This window comes from Pipra filicauda, unplaced genomic scaffold (assembly GCF_003945595.2).
Source record: "Pipra filicauda isolate LSUMZ 115617 unplaced genomic scaffold, ASM394559v2 scaffold114_size2234877_pilon, whole genome shotgun sequence".
Taxonomy (NCBI): Eukaryota; Metazoa; Chordata; class Aves; order Passeriformes; family Pipridae; genus Pipra; species Pipra filicauda.
The window spans coordinates 1,700,393-1,724,348 of NW_024103596.1; the positions used below are offsets into that span (position 1 = coordinate 1,700,393).

At 54.8% G+C, this 23,956-nt stretch overlaps 1 protein-coding gene across 8 annotated transcripts in view; it reads left to right on the plus strand.

Moving 5' to 3' along the window:
• Positions 1-15,645, plus strand: part of CACNA1E (calcium voltage-gated channel subunit alpha1 E) — a 118,176-nt gene extending 102,531 nt beyond the window's left edge. For 2 of the 8 annotated variants that reach the window (XM_027740557.2, XM_027740563.2), the window contains 10 exons: positions 1,910-2,006; positions 3,771-3,876; positions 5,125-5,232; positions 5,860-5,960; positions 6,228-6,334; positions 6,965-7,073; positions 8,474-8,602; positions 10,038-10,218; positions 10,332-10,522; positions 11,418-11,957. In XM_027740557.2, the coding sequence (XP_027596358.2) occupies positions 1,910-2,006; positions 3,771-3,876; positions 5,125-5,232; positions 5,860-5,960; positions 6,228-6,334; positions 6,965-7,073; positions 8,474-8,602; positions 10,038-10,218; positions 10,332-10,522; positions 11,418-11,957 (1,669 nt within the window). Of the gene's footprint in view, positions 1-1,909; positions 2,007-3,770; positions 3,877-5,124; positions 5,233-5,859; positions 5,961-6,227; positions 6,335-6,964; positions 7,074-8,473; positions 8,603-10,037; positions 10,219-10,331; positions 10,523-11,417 lie in introns of all 8 variants that reach the window. The other 6 variants (XM_027740564.2, XM_039384183.1, XM_027740561.2 and 3 more) reach the window with 4 other exon arrangements.
• The last annotated feature ends 8,311 nt before the right edge of the window (positions 15,646-23,956 follow it).

Genomic DNA, 23,956 nt, shown 5'->3' on the forward strand with positions numbered 1-23,956 from the left:
CATGGGGAAGTAGTTTCTGGGCACAGCTGTGCTGCTCAGAAAGCTTTAAGGTGTCTGCTGTGAGGAGCAGCAAAGTGCAGTTCTCGTGCAGTCCTTCTTGGTCACTGATGCAGAACTCCTGTCACAGGAATCTATTCCTCCTTCGTTGTGCAGAGAACCTCAGTATGAAAGACAGTGCCTGTCATGTGCTGGGTACCCTAAAATCCCCCCTACCAGGAAGGGTGGGTGGAAGATCACTGTCTTGCTTCCTTTTAGCACTAAATTAATGCACGAAAATTTCCAAGTCATCTCATCTTCAGACACCTTGAGTCAGTGCATATCCAGCTCCGCCAAGGCGCTGCTTACAGACTCCTGGATCTGGATATTTCCTCTTGATCATCCCACTTAATGTTCTGTAGTGTTGTTATCAATCCTCTTTTCCACCCACTTAGGTATGTTAGGTCTCAAAGGGGATGGTCCAGCCTGTTCTATGCCTGTACCTCAAACAGCTCCTGTTGAGGGACATCACCATCTCTGCTTCACATTTGAACTGTCAGAACTTATCTTGGTGGGACTTCTTTGGGCAGGAGTCTGCTTCCAGACCACAGGTACTCCCTGAGGAGATATCTTCTCCCTCTTCCACACTGCTCTGAGCACGTTCTAGGGAAGAAGCAAAGATCTTGTGGAGGTGCTTAATTTTTCAGCAGTGCCCTCTCTCCCAGGCCACCCTGGCTGAGGTGGGCTCCTCTCCAGCAGCATCCTCCCAGCCCAGCTGTAAGGGTTCATGCCTTTGTCACTGTGAGGTTGCCCCTGCCCATTAAGCATCCTGAACCTTGCAGTGCAGGACAGAAGCCTGGCACAAGGGGAAGAAGAGGTGGCCGAGCCCAGGATCCCTGGGAAATGTGGATGTGCAGAGAGAGGGAGACACAGCCCAAATATCTCAGCCTGGCAGAGGGCTCAAGGCATCACCGGGTGGCCTGTTGTTAGTAGCATTCCTCACTGCAGCAGTCCTAGGCAGGTCCTCATGGAGCAGAGGAGCGCGAGGTGGGGGCCTGCCATACCTGCCTCCCTTGGGAAACCCAAACGAACCCCAATGTTGGAAGGCCCAAACAGCTGCCTCTGCTGAGACTCTTTAAACTCCAACCTGGTGGAACTTGCAGCCGCATGTGGGAGAGAGCCAGGGCGGGAGCATGGCATGTACAACTTTTCCTCCCGGTTTTGTTTTTTCAGCCGACTTCAGCATGCCTTTTGCACTGGTGCATGGTGGGAAAGTGGTCCATCCGCAGAGCCAGACGGAAGCAACTGGGCATCTTCCTTTGACAAGTGACCCTGGCCCACTGCCTTCTATGCAAGATGCTGCCTCCCAATTGCATAGACCCCACGAGCTGGGGATACACAGCCTTCCGGCTATGGGTTAGGTGGCCACGCAAAGCAATACCCAGGCCCCCCCCCCGGGAGGGAAGACGCTACGGAGGCCACAGAGCACTGCGGTGCAAACCACCGAGACCTCAAATAACCCATGGCTCGAGTGCCGTGTATCTGATTTATACCACTCGCACACAGCCCTGGAACCTGTGGGACAAGGTGGGGGCTGCTGGAGGGCTTTAGGAAAGGGTTTGAGACCAGAGGAGGAGCCCCAGCATGGTAGCGAGACAGGTACTTGAGGCCAGCAGTAGAGAGGAGAGGGGTGAGTTGCTTTCTGCCAGCATTCCTGGGTCTGTGTGAGCAGTGCTATAAATCCACATCAGGACAGTCTCTCATGTATGATTTGCCTTGATTAACGGGTTTCCTGTTCTTTTCCTGTTTGTCCGTTTGTTTTTTTTCTCTCCTGTTTTCCTGTACTATTTTTCGTTTGTACGTTTTTCTGCTCTCTGGGAATGCCTCCTCTCTCTCTGCATCTCCCTCCCTCCCCTTCCCCCTCCATGAGCAGTGGCCGAATCCATTACACTGAGATGTATGAAATGCTGACTCTTATGTCACCACCGCTAGGCCTCGGCAAGAGATGTCCTTCCAAAGTGGCCTATAAGGTAGATCAACCCTTCCTTCTACGGGGGTCAGAGCTGAGCAGGAGCTGGGGCTCAAGGGACCTGCGGGAGGTGGGACTGGGGGAGCCGGGGAGGTGCTGGGGAGTCCCAACATGTGTTTAGCTTGCCCCTGGGGAGCCTGGTGTTCTCAGAAGAGCCCTGGCCACGTTGGCTGCTCTCCACTGCCCACGCACGTGGCACTGCCGTGGTCACTCAGAGCCCCGGGGATGGAAGACCCCAGTGGAAGAGGAGGGGCAGGATGAGCAGTAGTGTGGAAGTGGGAGGGTTGCAGGGGATGAGGTGAGGAGCAGCCCTGTAGTACAGTTAGGAGAGTGAGATGTCCTTAGGAGCTCGCTGAACTGAGCTCATCCCCCGGGGTTTGGAACCACCCTCATCCCAGCCAGCACAGAAAGCCTATGGAGATGGGAGGCAGGTGGGCAGCAGGGACAAACCCCATAGAAGCAGCTCTGCTGTGTGTGAGGAGCCAGGTGCACTGGCACGGGCTATCCCAAGGATGGCTTGTGCAAGGCAAAGCCAGGTGCCTTCCAAAGGTGCCTCTGAGTTTTCCCCCCTGGGGTGGTGGCTCTCAATCAGCTCCTGGCACCGGCACAGCGTGTTCCCAGCTGTGCAGGCATGGAGCAGGAGCACAGGAAGCCCTGAAGGACGTGGGGTGGGAGCTGCATGGCTTTGCTGAGGGCATTATCTGCCAGGACAAGACCGAGAGCTTTGGAGTGATTTGTTGTCCAGCTGTGGAGCAAATGGAAGCTTTTATTGGCCATGGGCTGCTGCCCACAGCCCTTTCAGCAGTGTACAGGGCTAGCGCAAGGGGATTCCTGCACAATTCCAAACACGCTTCCACCCTCTCCAGCTCTCATTTGTTTGTTCACACAAGCATACATCCACCATCACACTTTTCCAGGAGAAAAAGGGAGGCTTGAAGACAGGGAAAGGACATGAGAATCCATGTGAAAAAGAAAAGAAATGGGCAGGGAAGGGATGACCCAAGGTATTCACAAAGCAAAATATACTCTCGGGAAAGTGGATCTGGTCACTTCGGTTTGCACCCCGCCTGCCCAGGGTGGGGAAGGAGCATGGCGTGTCTAACCTGCCTTGGTTGCCCTTTTCTCTTTCCTTCTGCACTTTTTCTACCCTCCCTTCCCTTCCCCACCCCTGGATAATTTGGACCCCCTGCATGTGCTGGCAAACTTCATCTCTGAAAGACGCAAAAAGGGAGCGCCAGGATGTAGCATGCTAGAGGAATCCAGCCAATCTGAAGTCCCTGAAGGTTAGGGACCCTCCTCTCCCCTGCCCCAGGTGGGAAGGGTTGAGAGCTGGAAAGCCAAACCACCTGGGAACGGAAACCTGAGCCCCCTCTCCCCTTCCCGCACATCCCACATGCCTGCATCCCTGATGGATCAGGTGTGTCTTCCCAAAAGTGCCGGGAGGTGCTGTGGCAGCCCCGGTGCCATGGGGAGGGGGGCTCAGGGGCCATTCCTGGGGTGCAGGAGGAGCCCTGGAAGGCAGTGAGCCGGTGTCCTGGGGTGGAAGGAGCCGGGGGTGGGTGGGTGGGTGGGTTGGCGGGGTGATCCTTGCCCTTCTTTTTTGGCTGTGCTGTTTTGACACTCTTTGTTGCTTTTTATTTTTTTTTTTTTAATTTTTATTTTTTCTTTCCCTTTTGTTTAATGTTTAATTTCTTTTCCTCCAGCCTGGTCGATGTGTTTTTCGATATTGTTTTCCGTCCGCTGTTTTCTTCTCTCTCTTGCGCAGAGACTGGTGCTGATGAACATGCCCGTGGCCGAGGACATGACGGTCCATTTCACCTCCACCTTGATGGCGCTGATACGCACGGCCTTGGACATCAAAATTGCCAAAGGTAGCGTCGGTGGCAGAGAGAGGGGACAGAGCCAGGAGGGCTGCAGGGTGACTGTCGTCCTGTCACAGTGGTTTGTGTTGGAAGGATCCTTAAAGATGGAACAAGATCCATCTTGTTCCAACCCCTGATACCTTCCACTAGACCAGTTGCTCCAAGCCTCATCCAACCTGGCCTTGAGCGCTTCCAGGGATGGGGCATCCACAGCTTCTCTGGGCGAGCTGGCATATGGATGACAGCAATTACCTTGAACGGGCAAATTTTTGCCACTATCTCTAAAAAAATGTATTTCTTTAGGGAAGAGGTGGCCAATTTTTCGCTTAAAGCTGTTTCTAGAGGGTAAAACCAGCTTGATGTCCACTGTGTAATGGAGGAGATAGATAATTCCCCTTCCTCCCCATGTGCAAAACAAAACCAAGGGGGGGGGAAATGTCCTTGGCTTCCGAAGGCTGTGGGGAAAGAAATCTCTCTCTCAGGGAAGATAAAACGTTCAGAGCAGGAAAACCTTCTTTGTTGTTGTTACTGGAAAGGCTGTGATTCATCAGATCAAAAACTTCCTGCAGAAACATGGCATTTTCAATAACACATCTCCTGGGAACAGCTCAGCTATTGGAAGAAAACCCAACCCAGGGCAAGATATCAGCCAAAGCCCAGTCCTCAGACAACTCCTTGAATGTTGAAATGATGGGTTCAAGCCCCTTGAGATAAAGCAGAGGTTTGAACCTTGGTCTCCTGCAGCTCACTCGAGTTGCCCTGGGCTTGAGTACCTCTGGTTGATCCGTGTCGACAGCTCCTGATGAGCCTGGGTCTTCCTAAGCTCAGCAACCCTCTTCACCACTGGCCAGAGAGCTCTGCTCTCCATGCACAGCCTCACTAAGCATTTAAAGATTTACCAAGTGGAGCTGCTCTTTCACCAGCACATGATCCACTCACCAGGAAAGTGGGGCAGCAGCAGGTGTGTGTGGGCAGGAGTAGGATTGGAGCTGCAGAGACGGACCCAAGGCAAGCTTGAAGGTGGCAGCTTTGAGTGGGAGGGCAGGGGATGGGGAGATGGAGGCACATATGGAAGGGATTGTTGAAAGTTTCCCTGTGAGAGCAGGAGACCAGGCTTGCTGATGCAAGATGGCCCTCCCAGCCCAGAGAGCTGGTTGCTGCTTGTGAGCCTCCCTTCAGGCTGGGAGAGGGGGGATTAGTTGGACCCTGGTGCCACGTCTTGATGTGTGTGGGCCATTTTCCCCCCCGTTGTTCTAGGTGGTGCAGATTGGCAGCAGTTGGACTCTGAGCTTCAAAAGGAGATCCTGACCATTTGGCCTCACCTGTCCCAGAAGATGCTTGACCTGTTGGTACCCATGCCAAAAAGTGAGTCTCTGGGGGGGCTGTCATTGCTTTCAAATTCCCATCATCCTCACAGCAACTTCTTCCCACAGGGAGGTGGGGACTGTTCAGACCCATCCCCAGCTAGGGGAGAAGTAGGGAAAGGGTTCATTGCTACAGGCTGGCTTCTGCCTTGATCTGCTTGGCTGCTTGGGAACTCTCTTAAAAAATCACCCAGTTTGCAGGGATCTACTCCCGCCAAACCCAGAGTGTCCTGTAAATCATCTCTGGAGCATATCAGGGAGGGAGGATGCGCATCACTTGTGCTGTTACATCTGATGACGTGATGAGGGTGTGTGCCTTGGTGGCTTAGGGTGATGATTTCAAGCCATCTGCATTCATTTTATCTCTATGAGGAGTGTCTGGGTGTTCAGCGCTCTCTCTTTTGGAGCAGCGAGCAGAGTCTGAGGGTCACCAGGGTATCCCACAGCAGGGCTCTTCCTGAGGTCCAAGGGTCACCAGGGTATCCCACAGCAGGGCTCTTCCTGAGGTCCGAGGGTCACCAGGGTATCCCACAGCAGGGCTCTTCCTGAGGTCCATGCTGATGCCTTCAAACCTGCTGTTTCTGTTACAACACAAGCATTCCCACTTTGTTCCCTGTTATGCTCTCAGCCTCTGACCTGACTGTTGGGAAAATATATGCAGCCATGATGATCATGGATTACTACAAGCAGAGCAAAGCGAAGAAGCAGCGGCAGCAGCTGGAGGAGCAGGTGAGGCTCGGTGAGGGCATGAGGTGGGCAGATCCCTCTTGCTGCTTCCCACCACCTCCCAGCCAACCTGCGTGGGATGCAGCTGGGGGATGAAGATGGTGGTACAGGTTGGGGTTTGGTGACTGCAGGGCACGTGTATGTGCCTTGGTATCCTCGGTCCCTCACAGCATGATGTCCCCTTCCCAAGTGGTGGGAGCTCGGTTGGTGAAGTGCTGGATGTCCATTTACATTTACCACAGGCTCAGTCTCTTCCTCTCTTCAATACAGAAAAATGCCCCCATGTTCCAGCGCATGGAGCCGTCCTCCTTGCCGCAGGAAATCATCTCCAACGCAAAGGCTCTGCCGTACCTCCAGCAGGACACCCTCTCAGGCCTGTGAGTACTGCCCTGAGAAGAGAGGTAGTCCTGGCTCTTTTCTGTTCCTGCCGCGCTTGTTTTGTTCTTGGAGCTGGCACTGGGATGCACAGAGGGTTAAATTGCTGCTGGGAGCAGGGAAAACCCAGTCCTGGGCACAAAGCTTTTGCAGGATTCCAGGTAGACAGTGTGCCTCAGCATCACCAACAGCAGCAGAGGTGGCAAAGAGGGATGGCCGAGGGTCTGCATGGACGTTCTTGCTGCAGGACCATCCCAGCACCAAGTGCCAGCACTTCTACCTAGGAGGGTCTGGGATGGACCTGAACCCTGGGAGCAGTTGAGCAGTGAGTCCCTGGATGGTGCAGGGTCAGTGGGGCATCCCAGCACCCAGGCTGGTGGGAATGAGATGATGGGAATTGCTGGCACTGAACTTGGTATGTCCCCACTGCTGCTGGGGGACCCGAGGCACTGGTGTCCTCTCCTGCCTTGGCACCACTCCAGCCCTCCACAGAACGTGATGTTTGTCCTGGGGGTCTTGACGGCCTGGGTGGCAAGCATGGGGGCTCCCCAGCTCTGAGCCACTGGAGGGGTGATGCCCAGCGATGGCAGCACCTGGCTTGTGGCCTCCCTGAAGCTGGGCTGTCTTTGCAGGAGCAGCCGAAGTGGGTTCCCCTCGCTGAGCCCGCTCTCACCACAGGAGATCTTCCAGCTGGCCTGCATGGATCCAGCCCAAGAGCAGTTCCAGGAGCACGAGTCTCTGGTAAAGTCACCCACTGCCTGACGGGCGCTCACCTGCAGTCCTGGTGTGGATGCTGGTGGGCACGGGGAGGTGTGGGGAGTGGGCACGGCACAGGGAAGGCAGCTGCTGGGTCATACACAGATCCAAAGCACGGGATGAATGTCCCCACGTGTGCTCTGCCCCTTGCCTCTGGCACTGGGGACACAGCCATCCCTGGACCAGCCCTGGCCAGTGGGGTCAGGCAGCAGCAAGTGCTTTTGGGGCGAGAGCTGTGACCATAGTCCGATGTCCTGCAGTAAAATGTCCTTCTCTTCACAGGCTGCTCTTTTTTCCACTGAGCGCTCATTTCAGTGGGTTACCCCATGCTGAGTGATGGTATCTGATGTTTTCGGGTTCATGTTCATTTTGTTGTCAGTGCTGGTGTCCCCAGTCCCAAACCAAGCTGTCAGACTGTTTCCAAGGGGAGCACACCCCTCCGGCCCCACACACATGCCGGCCTGTCTGTCTGTGTGTGTATATATATACATATCTATATATATCTCTCCATGTCTGTGTGTGCCCTCGTGCACCACCCGACGCTGTCGGATGCAGTGTTGTACCACTGTGCATCTCCAGCCCAGTCCGTGTCCCCGGGGTCTGTAGCACTCTGTGTGAGCTGTGTACCCCTGCCCCAGCCACCCCCACCACATGGGAAAGTGGCAGATGAGACTCTCCCCCTCCCAATTAAGTCACCTACTAGCAGATCTCTCCAGAGTTAACTGCCTGCCCGTCTCCTTATCCTGTACAAAGGCTCCTCTCAGCTGGGAATAAAGCAGTGTGCTGTAGGCAGCATGTGTTCTTTTAATGAGGATGTGTCCAGGAAGCCTTTAAAGCATGGTCAGAGAGAAAATCCCATAAATTTGTCCCCTCGTGGCAAAAGAAGGAGTTCAAGTGTAGGAAGTCAAGCCATCACCAGATCCAGGCAGGGTTACCACTGTCACTGAAAGAGGTACAAGGTGAGCTGGCCATCAGGCAAGCCTGAAGCACCACATCAAAGCTCACCTGCAATGGATTGTGAACTGGAGATTATTTTTTGATGGCAACATGATGAATTATAAAGTCTTAGACTCTGTTTTTCATAGAATCATAGGATAGTTCAGGTTGGAAGGGACTTTTAAAGCTCACCTAGTTCCAACCCCCCTGCAAGTTCAACTTGCTCAGGTTACTCAGAGCCCTGTCCAACCTGCCTTTGGGTGTTTCCAGGGATGGGGCATCCACACCTTTCTGGACAACCTGTGCCGGTGTCTCACCACCCATTTTTGGCCCACTTAAATTCTGCCCCTGGTTGAGCAAGCAGGGTTGTCCCCTGCCAGCAGGGCAGAAGCAGCGCACTGCCCTGCTCCAACCCCATCCCAAGAGCTTGGCTGTGTGTTTGTTTCCAGGAGCCAGAGGTTAGGGAGTTTCAAAGAGTGCAGCCCTCTAACCGTGGCAGCTACCTTCCCGTGGACACTCAGGACCACGCTGTCTCTGGGAGGGCCTCCTCCATGCCTCGTCTCACTGTGGATCCCCAGGTAAAACCAAACAAAGCCCCCAGGGGTGCTGGGTCCATTCAAAGCCTGCCAGGTAACACTGGGGCTTCTCTCTGTGCTGAGCCCCGTGGCTTCCCCACACCCCGATACTGGAGCATCTCCCTTTCTCTGGGGTGCTGCACAAGTAGGAGAGCTGCTGTTCCCCTACATGGGGGACACTGGCAGCAGAGAGCAGCCTGGGGAATCGATCTCCTGGCTCATGGGGGAGGTCCATGGTGGAGCAGGACCGTGCCGGGAGGGTCTCCTCACAGTGGGACACCTCTCCTTTCCTCCGGCTCCGGGCACTGGCTGAGGTTTGAGGATTCCCAGCCCAGCTGTCAGATGATCTCACAGGTGATGAAATGCATTTTCCGTCCTTTCCCATTGTCCCAACACATGTTCTTCATGGTCTGTCCAGAGGAACTCAGGCCACATCTCACCTCCTCATTTGTCTGCCCGGTTTCTCTGTTGTTATGTCTTGTGCTCAGCCTCCACCAAGAAACTGATGCTTTTATGGGGTTCGGTGTTGCTGTGAAATCTCTGGGTCTGCTTTCTCCCAGAGGTGCTGGTGCAGGCACTGGATCCTGGCGTTGGTGGCAGTGTGGCACATTTTGGCACTTTGGGGTGGTGTGACGAGGAAGCCTCATGGGCTTTCTTGACCATTCAGCAGCAGAGGAGATGATTAGAAGGAGGGGATGGGAGCAAAAAAGGTGAGAGGAAAGGAGATGAGACGAAGAATGGCCTGAGGCTGCAGAGGCAAAGACCTGCTAGAATAAAGCAAAGGAAATATGGAAGGGGCTGATGTTTCCTCCATGATGGTGAGAACACAAGCTAGAAGGAGGGGATAGAGAAAGAAAAGGAAAGGAAAGATAAAACAACAGCATCAGTGGGGAGAGAGGGAATGAGTGCAGGGGAAAAGGGATGAGGATGTAGGAATAAAGGAAGAGTGGGGAGAGGTGTGGAAAATTGGTGGCACTGGACAATCTCCTCTCTGTCAATAATTTCTTCAATGTTTGCTCCACTTGACCCTGTTTTCCAGGCGGGGAGGAATGCTGAGACAGCCTTGGGGAAAATGGTCTGGTACCCTCCACATCACCATGCCTGGGGGAGATGTTGCTGACCACCTTCCCCCCCCCAGCACTCAGCACCTTGGCTTGAATTGGGGCAGCCGGCTTGGCTTGTGCAGAACGGGTCCAGCTGGCTGGGGAAGGGGAGCCCACGAGCACCAAGGCTGAACCCCACTTTCCTGCCACCCCTGATTGGTGCAGAGATCATATGGAGGGGCTGTGCTCAGGCTGGCTGCTCCCCACCCTAAATCTCCCCATCCTGCAGGGCTGGTGATTCCAGTGATGGGGGTGAACTGGTAATTCTTGGCCGCCGTGGTCCCCAGCCCTGCCTGGTGCTAATCCCCTCCCCGGCTGGCCGGGGTTGCTTGCAGGTGGTGACAGACACCAGCTCGATGCGGCGATCGTTTTCCACCATCCGGGACAAGCGCCCCAACAGCTCCTGGCTGGATGAGTTCTCCATGGAGCGCAGCAGCGAGAACACCTACAAGTCCCGCCGGCGCAGCTACCACTCCTCGCTCCAGCTGTCCGCCCGGCGCCTCAACGCTGACTCGGGTGAGCAAGGGCAGGTGGCCCCATTCCACATCAGATCCCCCAAAAAACCTCCAGCGTGAGCGTTCCCTGCTCCTGCAAAGGGGATGGTGTGGACTGATGTGGATGTCCCGCAGGCCACCGGTCCGAGGGGCACCGCTCGGGCAGGGAGCGGGGCCGATCCAAAGAGCGCAAGCACTTGCTGTCCCCCGACATCTCCCGCTGCAACTCCGAGGAGAGGAGTCCCCAGGCACAGGACGAGTCGCCGGAGCGGCGGCGCGAGTCCCGGTCACCCAGCGAGGGCAGGTCACAGACGCCCAGCAGGCAGGTGAGTGACAGAACCCATCCCTAAGCACAAAGGGAAGCACAAAAAAAGCTCCTAGCCAAAACTGGGAAGACAAGCCCCTCACTGTGGGAGCTCTGCACTGTCTCTCCTCCTTATGGTGGCATCTCCGTGTCCCCTGTGAGCTGAGCAGGTTGGGGCTGCTTGGGCACCCTGCAGAGCATTTGGGAAGAGGGGTGGATCTCACACTGGTCCTCTCACTGCTATGGCATCCGCTCCCTGCCAAGGTCAAGGTGTCCCAGCTACACAAGCCTGGAGCTGCCAGTGCTTGAGTCAGCTTGAAGCCCACGGAGATGCAGCAGCTGGCGAGCCGTCAGCTCTTTCTGCAGCGGGTCTGTGGGTGCTTTTTGCTTTTGACCACCAAGAGCATAGAATCATAGAATATCCTGAGTTGGAAGGGACCCACAAGGGTCATTGAGTCCAACTCCTGGCCATGGAGTCCCACCGTGTACTGAGAGCATTGTCCAAATGCTCCTTGAGCTCTGTCAGGCTTGGTGCTGTGAGCACTTCCTTGGGGAGCCTATTCCAGTGTCCAGCCACCTTCCTGGGGAAGAACCATTTCCTAATACCCAACTTAAATCTCCCCTGACACACCTTAATGCTGTTCCTTCCGATCCTATCTCTGGTCAGAGATTGGTGCCTGCCCCTTGTGAGGAAGCTGCAGACCCCGATGAGGTTTGCCCTCAGCAGGCATCATCCTCATCCCTGGAGCAGATCCCGAGGCAGGGATGGGGCAGGCAAAGGCACAGCGGGGCCCCCATCCGAGAGGGAGGATTCTTCGGGAAGCCCAGGCTCGGGGCGGGGGGTGGAAACGTGTGCACGGTGCTGCCTGTTGCCTCTGTATCCTCTGTATTCCCCGGCGCGTCTCGGTGCGTTGCAGGGAATGGGCTCCCTGAGCGAAAGCTCCATCCCCTCCATCTCGGACACCAGCACCCCCCGGCGAGGCCGCCGCCAGCTCCCGCCGGTACCCCCCAAGCCGCGTCCCCTCCTGTCCTACGCCTCCATGCTCCGGCACGCCGGGGACGCCTCGCCGCCCGCCGAGGAGAGCGAGGGGGGCTCCCCGCTCCTCTCCTCCACCCTGGATCCCAACACCGCCGGCCTGACCGAGTCTTCCAGCTCCCCGGCGGGGAAGCAGAGCCGGCAGTCCACCCCGCAGCGCTACATCTCGGAGCCCTACCTGGCCCTGCACGACGACTCGCACGCCTCAGACTGCGGTGAGGAGGAGACGCTCACCTTCGAGGCGGCCGTCGCCACCAGCCTCGGCCGCTCCAACACCATCGGCTCGGCGCCGCCGCTGCGGCACAGCTGGCAAATGCCCAACGGGCACTACCGGCGGCGGAGGCGAGGGGCAGGGCAGGGCGTGATGTGCGGGGCCAGCATCGACGTGCTCAGCGACACCGAGGAAGACGACAAGTGCTAGAAGCTGCCCTCCCCGCACCCCATCTCGGCTGCCCCAACCCCTCCTTCTTTGCCCCCCCAACCACCCCCCCCGCCCTCGCCCCCCCCCCCTCTCCAATGCATGCTCTTTGCCACGCCTGGGAATGAAACTTAAACCGAAACCAAATGCAGGGGGAAAAAAAAAAAAAAAAGGAGAAAATCAAAACCGACCGGAACGGAGGGGGGGATAAAAAAAAAAAAAAAAAGGAGAAAAAAGAAAAAAAGAAAGTCTTTGTGCAAAAAAAAAAAAATTAAAATCTGTCGAGTTTCATTTATTACTATCACTTTTTTTTCTGCACAGAGAAGCATTTAATGGGCGGTGGAGTGGCCCGGCCGGGTGTGCGCGCTGGGGGGCAAGGGGGAGCCCCCCCAGCCGCAGCCCAGCTCCCTGCCCCGAGTGGGACCCCCGGGAAGGCTCATCCTGATGGTTTTCTGCTCCCCAAGGCCAGAGAGCCCCAGCGAGGGGGTACCAGGGACCCCCTTTGCTCTATTGCTTGGGCTTGTGCTGCTGTGGCTTTGAATTACCCTCCCTGGGGGTCTCAGCCTGCCGGGAAAAGGGGCAAGGTGTGATGGCGAGGTGCAGGGGATAAGAGTGCACCAGACAGACCAGAGCAACTCTGTCTGCCAGTGGGGGCAAAACTGAAGCCAACTGGTTTGTACTGGGGCGGGGGACTCAGTGCTGCCGAATGTATACTGTCTCCCACCGACATATATTTATTTATATACGGAGAACTCTAGGTGTGCCTGTGTGTGTATATACGGGTGGGTGTGTGTGTATATATATTTATATGCTGTATATATAAAGATATACACATACATGGATTTGTTTAAGTCACCTGACAATGCTGGGGAGCCCCTTGGGGCTTTTGCTGCCTGCACCCCCTTTGGTGGGGGCAGGACCAAGCCTCCCCAGGGGGCTGCTGTGCACCCATCTCTGTAGCAGAGCATTGGGAATGTCACCCTGCTCCTGGCACTTCCAGTGGTGGGAATTGCATTTTCTCCATTAGAGATGGCTGTGGCAAAGGGTCCTTGGGCAACTCAGCTGCCGGCAGTGCCTGCAGGAGTGGGATGCCCAAGGGTTGAGGACGGGGTTGTTTCTGGGGGTACAGCTCGCTTGGCACCAGCGCTGCCAAGATGGTGACAGCAAACCTCTCAGAGGCCTCTTTGCTGTGTTTTCCCAGGGAAAGAAGATATCCATGTCTGCAGGGGAGTGAAGATGGTGTGCATGCATGATGGTGCCTTAAGGTCTGTCCTCCTGGGAGAGGAGCCCGACTTTGGCACCACCCCTGCCTCAGTTTCCCCTGCAGCCATGGCTCCTGCCCATTCCTGGGGCCTAGCACCTCCTTTGGAGAGAGGGGCTGCCAAATGAGGGGGCTGGGTTTGCAAACCCCATGGCCCCAGTGCCGGAGCAGGTGGGTGTCTGAGAGCTAGTGGAACTTTGAGAGAGGAGCATGGCCTGGGGGGTGAGCAGGGTGGCTCACCCCTCCTGCAAACACTGAAAGTGCAGAACAGGACCACCTTGGCCACCTTCCAGTGTTGGTCATTAACTTAGCTGATAATTATGTGCTGTCAGCTCTTAAGGATCCATGCACACCCTCGGCTGTGGGTGCGATGCTGTGCCTGCCAGCCCGGGGAGGTGCTGGTGGCCTTGTGGTGATGTGTGGCTCGCCCTGGTGATCAGTGGCGTGTTTCTGCTATGAGTTGTGTCTCTCGTCAGCCTGAGCATGGTCCTGGGGATCCAGAGGGTGCTGTGCCTTTGGAGCCTCAGGAAGGGCTTGCTCTGTGGGCCAGGGGCTGGTCGGTGCGTTTGGATCAGGCGTGACCGTGTTTGTGGAGATGGGCAGGGGGAGGCAGTGCAGCCCTCGTCCTGCCCTTCCTCCTGCTCATGGCTGTGCTGTGCTGCAGGTTGTTGTGGTGTGAGTCCTTGGGGCTGTTCTTCCATAGAGCAGTGGCTCTGGCCAAGGTTTGCTTTGGTCCTGGATAACTCATGTCTTCTCCTGACTGAAAGATGCTATGGGCACAAAGTGCCCCCCTCCTGCATGTGCAGATCAGTCCCTGCCCTGATTGCTTTGTGAGCTCCTCTGATGGAGCTCTGCTTTGTGAGAAGCAAGTCCCACCACTTCCAAAGGCTGCCTACTCCAGGGCTTGGGCATGGACCAAAATCCTTCCTTCTAGTGGTCAAACTGCCCTCTGTGTACTGAAGGTTCGCTTATGGGGCCCAAAGCTGCTCCTGCCTCTGTTGGTTCCTGCTAGTGGGTGGCACCTCTGCTGTCCCTGCTCACCCTGTGCTTCCCAAACAGACACTACCACCTGCCAAAGGATCAAAAAATTCCCCAGGAAGCCCTTTCCATTCCTCTGGCTCAGATCCTGCATCCCCCATCTTGGTATTTGGGGACAAACCATGCCCCATTCAGCTGTGGGGAAGGTCCCTGGTGCTGGCTGGGGGCGTAGGCATCACCTGTCCCCTTCCAGCCATCCCTGAGCAGTTCATGGCTTCAGCCTGAAGCTGTGGGAGCATTGCTCCCTGTGCCGGCATTTGGGGGAGCCGGGTCTGACGGGCAGTGTGGGATTGCGTGGGATCCGGGACCGGGGCCGTGGTGGTGCCGAGGGCCGGGGGAGGCGATGCCGTACCTGCTCTAAATATAGGTGGTGGTATCGTCTCCTTCTAAATGCAGAAAGGTGTCTGACAATGCACCGGGCTCTGAGTAACAGCCCGCGGGGAGGGGAGGAGGCGGCTTTTTGTGTCTGTGCCTGGCGGGTGGGAGGAAGGGAGTGATGCTCTCAAAGCGGGGGCACGTTTCATACGGATTTCAGGCTTTGAGCGTTTTTCTTTCCTCAGCCCCGGAGTGAGGCCGGTGAGCAGTGTATGGTGATGCTCTACAGTGGTGGTACAGGCTGGGGCACAACCCCTGGTGGCACTGGGCTGCAGTGTCCAAACCTGAACTTCTTGGCATGTCAGCCCCGCGTTTAACTAACGTACAAAAACTGTGTGAAACAAAACAGAGCCCCTTCTTACCCTGAAAGGGCCCAAAAAACGCCCTGCTTCTGTGTCTCCTGAAGCAGCCACAGTCCTGCTCCCATGGTGGGAGGACAGGCAGGGACCCACGAGGACAAGGCGGCACCTCCGAAACATGTCTCTGAAACCAAAAACAACCCCCAGGAGAACCACGGAAAGGACTGGGCTGAGGGGGAAGGAAAACTGGCCCCAAGACGCCATTGCAGCCTGTGCCTTGCTTTCCAAGGCTCTGGACTCGCTTTGCTGTGGTACAATCTCTTATCTGTGGCTTTCTGGACATTCCCTTCTCCTCCTGGACACCAAGGACCTGCCAATGCCCTCGCCTTCTGTGGCTGCTGGCCATGCTTGACCATGGGAGGGAGGATGAGAAGCGGGGGATGTATTTCAACCTCTCCCTGCATAGGACATGCCCCTGCCCAGGCAGGAGTTCACCAGTAGCATGCAACTGGTTCCCAGTTCGGTGCTGGGACTGGACTCAAAGCCCTGCAAAGCTCCTGGGTGGAGATTGTGGTGGGTTTGTGGGGAGATGAGCACAGGGCCCTGCTGTCCCTTCCAGGCTGGTTGTCCCAGCACCATCCTCCTCTTCTGCCATGAGGCCTCAGACAGCAGAGCCCCCCAGGTGTGGGGCTGGTGGCTCCTGGGGCTGTGGGAGGGTGGGTGGGAGATGCTCTGCCTTCACTCCCAGGCTCGGGGGTGGGATGTTGTAACATAACATGCTCGTTCGGACCCAAACAGGGAACTGAACCAATTGAAAACAATGTACAACTTCAATGTTTTTTGTCAAAAGGAAAGAAAAATAAAACCTTGTTGTAAAGAACCACTGCAGACCCTGTCTCATTGGCACCCCCCCATGCTGGTGGGGTCATGGGGACTCTGGGTGAGATGATGAACCTCTGCAAAAGGTCCCCAAGGCAGGGAAGGGGTGGCACACAGCCTGTGCTGGCAGTCCCATCAACATGGGATGGGGTGTTACCCAGGGTGGGCATCCTTATGTCCCCAAGGAGGGTGGGGAGCTGTGAAGAAGAGAAGCAGGGAGGATCTTTGAGAAAGGGTTGGTATCCTGGGGGAGCTGTGGCTTGTGCCTGGCTGCTTCCAGACATGCCAGCTGGGGGGCACTGGGCATCTTGGGGGTCCAAGACCAGGAGCTTGAGGAACTGTGAACACCGGCACCACAGCAAACCTCCAGGGGAAGCCAAGAACATCATGATGATATTTTATTGCTGAAGAAATGCAAGGGACCATCAGCCTGGAAACTGAGGGCTTGGAAACCCTGCTGGGATCCGCTGCTTTGGGGAATTCAAACAGCTTGGCCACCTCTCCACGCCTGCGCCCAGGAGACGTCAAGTGGATGCTGATGCTGTTGCCTGGTCCAAAGCTCATGGGTGAGTTGTCAAGCAAAGATGCTGAAATCATGTTTTATATTTCTTTTTTGCAGAGCCGTTTAAAGCACAGAAAGTTCTCAGGCAGTCAGAGGTGAGGCAGCAGCCTGTGGCAGCCTCCAGGCTGAGCGCAGGTGACAGGGATGGTTTATGGCTTTTCAGCAGGACTCCTTTTCTTCCCAGTGACAGGAGGGTGCCAAATAGAGCTCAGGGAAGGCTGAAAGCAGTCACCTTGTTTGTCTGGACCACTTTGAGATGAGCTTTATCCTGTGTGTTTCCCATGTGCTGCAGTCCCTCTCTTTGGGGTGCCAACTTGGACTAAGCCCAAATGTCATGACCTGTAAGAATTGGCTTTGTCTTGCTCTTTGCTTTGTGCATCTTTCCCTTTTTTCTATTCTGTCTATTGGGTCACCAGAAACCCAAATGCTGACAGGCTTAGTTTTCAGTTCTTTGGCTCATGAAGTGATGAAAAGCATGTTTTCAGTGGGAAGTGTACAGTTCCAGGAGATGGCCCAGCTTTGAGAGCACTTCCTGAGGCGATGGATGCAGTGACAGCCCAGCATTTTTTCAGGCTGGGAAGTAAGTTCCCACTTTATAGCCAAGAAAATTTTCTGCACTTGTGACTGTAGGAAAGGCTCTGTGGGGTGGTGATGAGGGCTTTGCACTGGTGCTGGAAGCAGTTTGAGGAGAGGACCTCCTCCTGTGTGAGCCATGAATCCTGCAATGACATTCTTTGAAGTGATTGTCTTCAGTATGAGCTGCTCCAAAGGCTTTGAAAGCAGGATGGAGTATGCAGGTGTCTCTGATGGACATCCCATGGAGCCCTACTTGGGAGGCTGGTACCAGGAAGAGTGATGGATATAGCTAGTTGAGTGCTTAACCACCTCTACCACATTTCCCCCAAACCCTCAGAATATCTGGGGCTATGAAGATGCCCATGAGCAATGCAGAGAGACAGAGCTTCACCCTAGCAAGGGAATCTGATGCTGCAAAATGGGGAGCCTCCGCTGCCGGAGAGCCAGCACTCTGCCTGGCAGGCGCAGAGGCTAAAAAAAGCCCCTTGACAAATGGAACAGAAAGGTTAAAATTATCTGTACATCATCTGAATAACAATGGCAATGCAGATTGTACCTGCTTATAATAGCTCCAGGAGACAGGGGATAAATTGGGAACAAAAGTACCCCAGAAACAGATGCTGCTGGTGTGTGGCTGCCAGAAGTGCTGGGGCTGCTCCTCCTCGCCGGCGCTTGCAGAGCTGTGGGGGACAGGTTCACTAGAAACCCAAAAGCCTGGCCTGTGTGTGCTCCCCTCACCTCACCCTGGGTGCTCCAGGACCCTTCCAGCCCCAGGTCCCAGGCAGAGCTGCCCAGGCAGCTCATGGGCTCCCGGGATGTGGAATCAGTCCCTCCCCTTGGTACCAGCATTGCAGAGAATGTTGTGTATGGCTTGTCTTGCATCCAGGTACCTGGAGGATGTGAATAGTCCTTTTTCTGGGACTGCTGCAGATCATCCCCCCATAACCTGGCTCTTTTTCCTGGGAAAAGACCCTTCCTGGGAAGAAGCCTCATCTTATTAGATTTTTTTCTCTCTGTCTCTGCCCTGCTTTCCTCCTGCAATGCCAAATGGAGGCCCGTGGCAGTGGGTGCATCTGTAGCTCTGTGGGCACTGGCTCTTCCCTAAAGGCTGTCAGCAATTGTCCACCTCTGGGAGTTTGTAAGAGAAGTCAGGCTCTGGTCCTTGGGACTCAAACACACCCTCAGTCAAATGCCTGGTGATGACCATGCTCCCTCCTCTGACAAAACAAGGGAAACTTGGATGTGAAGATGCTGGAGTCAAACTCAAGTCCTGTGGGGGTGGAAAGGACAACAGGAGGGGACAGGGTCTTGAAAGGATGAAACCTTTTGTCTTCCTTCTTTCAGTCCCAGTGAGGTGTTTAAAATCCATATGTTCAAGGATGAGCGGGCAGGGATTTGTTCCTGATAGGGGGCACAGCTGATGGCTCAGAGGGGAAATGCTGGGGTGGCTTTCATCCCCCTCCTTCCCTTTCGTTCCTCCAGTGGCACTTACAAGCACGTTTTCACAGTGCCAAGGATGTGTGTGGGCTCTGAAGTGGGGCTGGTGCTTACTCATGCTGGGAGCCACGTGGAGCTGCTGGCTCACAGGCTGGCAGCACCGGCAGTTCCCCGAGTGAGCATCCCCCCCATGGGCGAGCGTTCCCCCATAGGTCAGCATCCCTCCATGGGTGAGCATCACCCCACAGGTGAGCATCACCCTGACAAACAAGCACATACAGGCTCCACTCCTTTCCAGAACCAGCGTGGCTTTCGAAGTTAGTGGGATGTGCTCGCAAGGGTTGTCCTCCCTGAAGGGCTGGAACATCCTGGCCTGGCTCAGCACCTCTATTTTTTCTTCTTTTCATTTATTTATGTCTCTTGACAATGATCTGCCCTGCTCAGTGATGTAGTGCTGCACATCTACATTGGCTGTATTTGTCAGACTCCGCGAGCAAGGAGTCTGTCAAGCAGGTGAAATACCGTGGACTTCCCTGGAAACTGGTCCCTACAAGTGCACAGGAGAGCCAGCTGGTACATGATGTCTCCCACAAGGTTCTTGGGAGCTGTTTAGTGTCACCTTCAGCTTTAACAGGGAGCAGGGAGGAAGAGGATGGGCAGGGCTGGTCTCACCTCTGCCTTTCCCATGGTCTTGTCTTGGTACCCACAATCCCATTTCCTGGTTAAATGCAACTGAGCAGGAAAGAGCCCACTGTTCATTTGCTTTTGCTATTTCCGTGTGGATAATTAAAAAAAAAAAAACAACAGATCAACACAATTCTGGCTTCTAAATGAATGCCAAAAGTGTTAATTGCTCTTCTTCCCCTCTCCCCAAAACAGGGCTCTCCAGGTGTCCCTGGCAGCGGGCAGTGGGGTGCTGGGGGAGCTGAGCGAGTGGGTAGAAACGCAGCAGTGGCAATTTGCAGCCAAGATCACCCAAAATCACCCGATGTGCTCAGCCCAAAGCCATGGCAGGGCTGAGCTGGGTGTCTCTGCAGCGTTTCAATGCACGAGGGAGCTGCTGTAGAGACCCTGGCGTGGGTGCAACACACCTTGCAGGCTGTTCCAGCAGGCTTCAGCAGAGGTGGTGGTGATGCTTGGGGTGCAAGGGAGAGGGGATTGTGGATAAGGTTTAAGAATGGATAGCTCTTTTGTAAAGCCAGGCCTAAGCTAGACTCTCTCTCCCTCCCACACATGCTCCCCTGGGACTCAGTCAGTCAATTTATGGAGCAATCTGCCATAGATGATGTGATTTTCAGATTGATTTTCACAGATCTACATCATGACCATCGTGAATGATGTGAGGGGTTTTTTTTCTGCTTTCCAAAAGGGGAAGAGCAGAGAAGAAAATAAATCCAAGGTTATATTTCCCATCAAAGGTTAATCCTATGGTATCTGGGTTTCAGACAACAGTGTCACATCTCTGGGTCCTCTGGGCAAGGGATGGAGCGTGCAGGACCATCAGCCAGAGCAACAACTCCCAGCTGCCCACTCCATTGGTCTCTGAAGTGTTGACAGGGGCCTGCAAATATCTTTATTTCATTGCTAGTTTACTCTAGGGAGAAAAAAAGTGCAATCAAGCTTTTTTTTTTTTAGGTTCTTCTCACTGATCAAAAGGTGGACCCCATTTACACAGCCATAATTTTTTAAGGACCTGTCCCAGCTTGAGCCCTTCTTCCTCCAGCATGTGATATTGTGCTGTATCAGCAAGTCTCACCTCCTTAACAGCCAGGAGCACATTAGGAAACCAGCGCGAGCTGTGCGAAGGAGCTGTGAATTAGCAAAGCCTCCCCTGCCCCTTGGCAAAGCCTCGTCTTACACCTCCCAGCAGGAATAGCTACAGCTGCTTTCTGCAGCAGAAGTGAGAGCAGAGAGGGTGTGATGGGGGGGAGGCAATGGGACAAGCCATGAATCCTTGCATCCTCTCAAGGACACAGCCTTGGGTCACAGCCAGTCTGCCACCCACAGCCTGGGCTGTCCACACCAGCTCTGGGAACAGGGGCTTTGCTGTGGTCCCCACATGCCTGGTGTCTCCAGCCATGCATGTCCCACGGAGGATGGATCACCCCTCTGCAAGGACAAACATCCTCATCCCCAGGTCTCAGTGATCACTTAGGGATGGAAGATGTTCCAGTGGGTCAGGCAGCAGGGAAGGAGAGCAAGGAAGGGTGCAAGTCAAGCAGAAAAAGCCCACCCGCTCCTCTTTGCTTCTTGGGGGCATTTTTGTGATGAATGTTGGCAAATCCCTGCTTTGCCCGGTGTTGATTTGGGAAGAGGGAAATATTCCCACCCTGCTCTTCCGCGCCTGCAACATCTCAGCGGCGCCAGCAGGGATGAAGACCTATGGCTGAGAGAGAAACGGGCAGATGGGATTATCAGTCACATGTGCCACCACTCTCTCCTTGTCTTAGCTCCTTTTTTTCCCTGCATCAGCTCCTCGAGCGGGTTTTTCAGCCTGTGCTAACGACAGCGATTTGATGTTTTACACAGTCGGCTCCTTCCCGCTGTCTGTGAGAGGCTGGTGGGTGTTTAAACACACCCGGTGGGATGTTTCTGAGCAAGGCCGGCCTTCCTCCGCACTGTGCCCGGGAGCATCCCGTCAGGAAAGCCTCCCTGGGTGCTGGAGAGCCCAGCAGCTCTCAGGGAAAAGGCCTTTTGCCTTGTCACCTCTGGCTGTAAAACTGCTGCTGCCCTCAGAACCTCTGTCTCCACCCCTGCCCTGTGCTGGAGGGACCCCTTAGAAACGTTCAGCCAAAGCAAATGTGCTGCAGGAAACTGTGGAAGGAGATTTTGTGGATAAAATCTGCAGCCCCTGCTGGGATTAGCTGTTCCCAGACCCTGATCATTTGGAGGTAGAGCTGCTGGCATCAAGCATTTCCCTGGGATTCCTGTGAGATGCTCAGCTGAGGACTTGGTGCCAGCTCCAAGCTCAGATGCCCATCCCCACCTGAGCAGGGTGGGCTTACTGCAGTGCCCAGGTGTGGCCTATAAGCCACCTCTGAAATAGCAGTGAGGAGGTTGAGGGGATCTCCCTGCCCTTCTCCTGGGGGAGTTGTAGCTGGTTACTGCTGCCCTTAGGCCAGCACAGGCTTCCACTGTCCCCAAGTCCAGTCCTGCTTACAGGTGGGGAAACTGAGGCATGAGATCACAGGGCTGAGAATAACAGTTCCTACTGGGTTGGGCATTGCTCCTCTGGTCTTGGCAGGAGGTGGTGTTTGCTAAGTGCTTTAATCATGTTTCTTACACTTTCTCCCTGCAGCAACCCTTTTTTGCTCTGCTGGGTTGGGGATCAGGAGGCTTTCAGTCAGGGCTGTGCTTGGTGGGGCTGAGCTGCTGCCCCCATTGCCCCCAGGGCTCTTACTTGCCCCTCAGACCAGCCTCTGTGCCAAGGGGAAGAGGTTAAGCCTTATTTTGGCACACAAATGACTCCAGTGAATTAACTCGGAGATGTTATTACAAGCCATGAGAACAGGTCAGGTTTCAGTCTGGGAAGGAAGTGGGTAAGTAGTGTTTGACAATCATCTCCTGACTGAATCAGGCCAAGAAATCAGGCTTTTTTTTCCATATTCTGCCCCTTCCCTTGGCTCACAGTGAAGGGGGGTGGCTCTGTCACTCCTGTGCACCACTGCTGGCACAAGGGAGCTGGGAGGATGCTGTCCCACAGGCTGGGTCAGCGGAGAGGCTCCAGCAGTGCTGGGAGGGAGTCTGGCTCTTCTCCCAGCAATAAAAACTTATTTTAGCTGGGAAATTGGAGGTCAGGAGGACTAGACAGACCTCCCAGGCTGAATTTCACAGCCCTGAGTAGAACAAGTTGATTTTGCTAGCACTGCCATACGGAGACGTGCTGCAGACGGAGAACACTGTATCCTCTGTTCCTGACAAACGCCTGTCATGAGAGCTTGAATATAAATCAGGAGCTTTGGCAGAGGGAGCTTATTTAGTGTTTGTGTTTATCCATAAATTCCCATTTCTCTGTAGATCATAAGAGCCTCCAGAAGCCCAAAGCAAAGCCAGGGCTCCCGTGTGCACAGAAATGCAGGAGCGAGACCCGGCACCTGCAGGCTGGGTCCTGCTGGAGAGGAAGCCAGGCCACGGGCTGTTGGCATCCTCATGAAGACAGGCACAGAGGATGGCAGTGATGTTCCCATGAGGTACCTGGACTGCACAGGCCTGATGTTGCCTGGTCCTATGTCATGGAGCCTTGTCCTGATGTCGTAAAGCCAAGAGGTCATGTAGTAATGCTGGTGGCCAAGCCACCAACCTTCCCACCCCGGTGTCAGTGCCATGGGTCACTGACAAAGATGTGCTGTGGAGAGGAGGGAGAGCTTCTTTTTGCCAGGGGGACCCTCCTTGGCATCCTCCTCCCTCTCAGCTTCCCCTGGTCCTCACCATTTTCTCCTGCTCCCCCAGAGAAAGGATTTACTGTGAACAGGGTCACACCCTGGCAGTGTCCATCACCCTTCCTGGCAGTCGGAGAAGTGGGAGAGGCTACAGCAGGACCAAGGGGACAGCTGAGAGGTGAGTGGTAAAACTGCAGTCAGATTTATTTCAAGATGCAGCTGGAATTTTATCTCATGTCTATTCCTGTGCTTTGTGCCTGATGCTGTGGCATGTGGGGACAGATGTGAAATGTGGCTCCGTGAAATTTATCTCTCTTTAGGACATGGGAATAGCAAATTCTCCCTTGAACAGCCATGTTTTAATTTGCATTTCCAGGGCTCTGGCAGAACCCTGGGTCCTGTGGTGTACTCAGCAGTGGATGCACTAAATGGCCATGAGTTTCTATATTGCTGTTATACTGGGGCAGTCTGGGCAGCTGTCAGACTCAATAGCTCTCCTGGTGTTATCTCAGCAGTGATGGTTGCAAGAAGTGGATTGGGAATGGGGGAGTGGACCAGCTGGAGGGATTTTTTTAGTGGGTTTTGGTCTATAAATCCAAACCTCAGCTTGGCTTGACTTCTTCGGTTCCTGGTTGAATGGGCTGCAACACAGGATTAAATGTCACTGTGCAACAACATGGGTGATGGGTGTAAGAAGGAAGGGAGGGCAAAATCAAAAGGGAGGGGAGAGAGAAGCAGGGCTGGTGGTGACCCATGCAGACACATCCTAAGAAACAGAGTCCCCAGGAATGTGAGGATGAACTGCTCCTAGAGAAACTAAAAGGAGGGAGCTGCAGCCTAACAGCTGCCCCTTCACTCTCATTCATAGAGCTGTGATGCTCATGTGGTCATGGTGACAGATCACAGAATGGTTTAGGTTGAAACAGACCTCAAAGATCGTCTCGTTCCAACCCCCCTGCCATGGGCAGGCACACCTTCCATTAGACCAGGTTGCTCCAAGCTCTATCCAACCTGGCCTTGAACATTTCCAGGGACGGAATGTGAGATATCTGCAAGGTGCTGTCACTCTTGCACCAAAAACTCTCTCAGTGCTGCTCTGAGGCTGTCAAGAAGCCCTGGGCTCGCTGGTGCTGTGTGCTGCAGTAACAGCCTGCCTCTCAGTGGGGATGGGGCTCCTGGGGACGATGCCATCTGGG